The sequence below is a fragment of the Spinacia oleracea genome, chromosome 6, assembly GCF_020520425.1.
Source record: "Spinacia oleracea cultivar Varoflay chromosome 6, BTI_SOV_V1, whole genome shotgun sequence".
In the NCBI taxonomy this organism is placed as follows: Eukaryota; Viridiplantae; Streptophyta; class Magnoliopsida; order Caryophyllales; family Amaranthaceae; genus Spinacia; species Spinacia oleracea.
The window spans coordinates 62115626-62116866 of record NC_079492.1 but is presented as its reverse complement, the minus strand read 5'-3'; the positions used below and the strand labels follow the sequence as shown (position 1 = coordinate 62116866).

The window sequence follows — 1241 nt, the reverse complement described above, 5'->3', positions numbered from 1 at the left end:
CAATATATAAAATAAAAAGGGTTGAGATTTTCCTTCTTGATTAGTGTCAAAAAGTTTCCTCTTTTTCACATTCTTTTTGTTTATTTCTTGTTTATTGATCGTTGTTCCTTTAACGTTTAAATTTCGCCCTAAGTTCTTAGAAACAATTCACCCCCCCTCTTGTTAGTGTTCCTACTGAAATATCAGATAGACAATACTAATTCATGCATATATATTATTATTGCATCAACTTTATCAACTATAATGTCTTATTATTCAAGAAAACTCATGTAGGTTTTTCTCACTTTATTAATTATAAAAGATTACGTACTACTACGGTACAATGTTAGGCTGGAGTTTATTGACAACCTAGCTTAGTCACCAACAAAAACCAACACATAACATATACAACATTATTGATGAGCTGCTCCAAAGCTGCTGGAATACGAAAGTAATACTTATTTAAGATTTTGATGATACCCAACAAAATCCGATTAATAAGTTTAAGAACATTCGAAGCCTTCAGGTATCTTCTTACCACAATTGTTGAGCAACACATTTATGTTGAGTGTAGCATTAACTTTGATCCCTAAAACATTAGCTTTAATGACAGTACAAAGACAAACTGCTGCTTCAAGGTCAACTAACCCTTCAATGAGAGAACAACATTGTGGGGTGCCATTCGTGATTTCAAGCAAATCATTCAATACATTGGCACACACCTTCAATTTTAGCGTATCTATGGGGCAACTGTTGCTAGGAGGTGGCACGGGTGGGGACGCCATAATTGGAGGTGGTGACCTGGAAGGTGGTGGTGACCTAGGGCGAGGTGGTGGGGAGCGGACATGTTGGGAACTCACCATAGTGAAAAACACTATGTTGAGACATAGGAGGAGGACAACTGATGAAAATACTTTTGAAGACATCTTAGTAACTAATTGAAATAAATAAAAGGTTTTTATATATTAATTAAGTAAAAATGGATAGTGAATTGTGATTGTGGTGCCAGATAAAAGAATAGGATTCGGTCTTTTTATAGTCGAATTTTGATGAAATTACTTTCGAAAAATAGATACTACGTAGTAGTATTATTCTTTTTCTAAACTTATTTAAGGCGCATGAGGTGATCAAAGCATCACATATAAGAAAATAAGAGGGATTGTGGACTTTTTTTACCCTCTATATTATGCGTATTGGGCAACAGTTTTTTATAAATGAAAGTTTGACTTTAATTTCTTTAAGTACTACACATTGTCACATTG

General features: G+C 34.1%; 1 protein-coding gene across 1 annotated transcript; it reads right to left on the bottom strand.

Annotated features, from left to right (window-relative positions):
- Positions 1 to 230: 230 nt before the first annotated feature.
- Positions 231 to 999, bottom strand: LOC110806256 (pEARLI1-like lipid transfer protein 1). Its single transcript, XM_022011898.2, has one exon. It carries the CDS (start codon positions 903 to 905, stop codon positions 483 to 485), a length of 423 nt encoding a protein of 140 aa, XP_021867590.2. The 5' UTR covers positions 906 to 999; the 3' UTR covers positions 231 to 482.
- Positions 1000 to 1241: the final 242 nt, after the last annotated feature.